Source organism: Sphaeroforma arctica (assembly GCF_001186125.1).
Source record: "Sphaeroforma arctica JP610 unplaced genomic scaffold supercont1.9534, whole genome shotgun sequence".
In the NCBI taxonomy this organism is placed as follows: Eukaryota; class Ichthyosporea; order Ichthyophonida; genus Sphaeroforma; species Sphaeroforma arctica.
In genome coordinates, this window is record NW_014031024.1 from 1 (window position 1) to 1,061 (window position 1,061).

Consider the following 1,061-nt stretch of genomic DNA (forward strand, 5'->3'; position numbering starts at 1 on the left):
AAACAAACAAACAAACAAACAAACAAAACAAACATATGCATATACAAGCAAACATATGTACATACAAACAATTTGTATATACAGGTTCGTGTATGCATTGTGTGGATTGTGTGCATGTCTTGTGTGTAGGTTGTGTCTTTGAATGTGGATGTATTCGTTTCAAGAAGATTTCACTGTCTTCTAGTGTTGTAGTATTTCAATATATACTTTAAATATACAGTATCCATCTAAAGATTAAATGTGCGAATATACTGAATAGTTATGCATACGTATATAAAGTTATAAAGTAGTTGCATACGTATATAAAGTTATAAAGTATATGCATACGTATATAAAGTTATAAAGTACATGTCTACGTATATACAGTTATAAAGTACATGCATACGTATTCGTATACACACCAGATACACACCCACACACCCACTATCCCCCCCCATAAACACACTCCCTACCTCTCTCCGCAACCACCCTTACAGCACATGAGTGGCGGTGACCTCGAGTCCTACACATACGCACAGAAGCACAGATACGTGCCTGAGAGGAAGGCGGCGTTCTTCTTCCGACAGATTGTGTCGGGCATAGACTACCTACACAAGAACTCCATCACACATCGCGATATAAAGCCTGCGAATATAATCCTGGACGCCAAGCAGCAGATACCTAAGCTCATTGACTTTGGGTTCACAAATATATTTGATGAGGTAGGTAATGAATGAATGTATGTGATGAGGTAGGTAATGAATGAATATATTTGATGGTAAAGAATGAATGTATGTGATGAATTAGGTAAAGAATGAATGTATGTGAGGTGAGTAATGAATGAATGTATGTGATGAGGTGAGTAATGAATGAATATACTTGATGAAGTGGGTAAAGAAGGTGCTGGGGGGGGGGGTTGTAGGCGAAACGAAGGTTTGTTGGGGTGGTAGGCTGTTTGTGAATTGATGTGTCCTGGTTGCTTAGCAGCCGATCCCCAGGCTGATTAACATTGGGTTCAAAAATATCTTTGATGAGTTAGATAGAGAATGGGGAGGTGGTTTCTTTTCTTTTATCAAATATTA

At 38.2% G+C, this 1,061-nt stretch overlaps 1 protein-coding gene across 1 annotated transcript; it reads left to right on the forward strand.

Annotated features, from left to right (window-relative positions):
- Window positions 1-476: 476 nt before the first annotated feature.
- On the forward strand, window positions 477-701 carry SARC_17018 (hypothetical protein; the record flags this gene model as incomplete). Its single annotated transcript, XM_014288883.1, has 1 exon — window positions 477-701. A coding segment is annotated over one exon (225 nt), but the record flags the coding sequence as incomplete, so codon positions are not given.
- Between the last annotated feature and the right edge of the window lie 360 nt (window positions 702-1,061).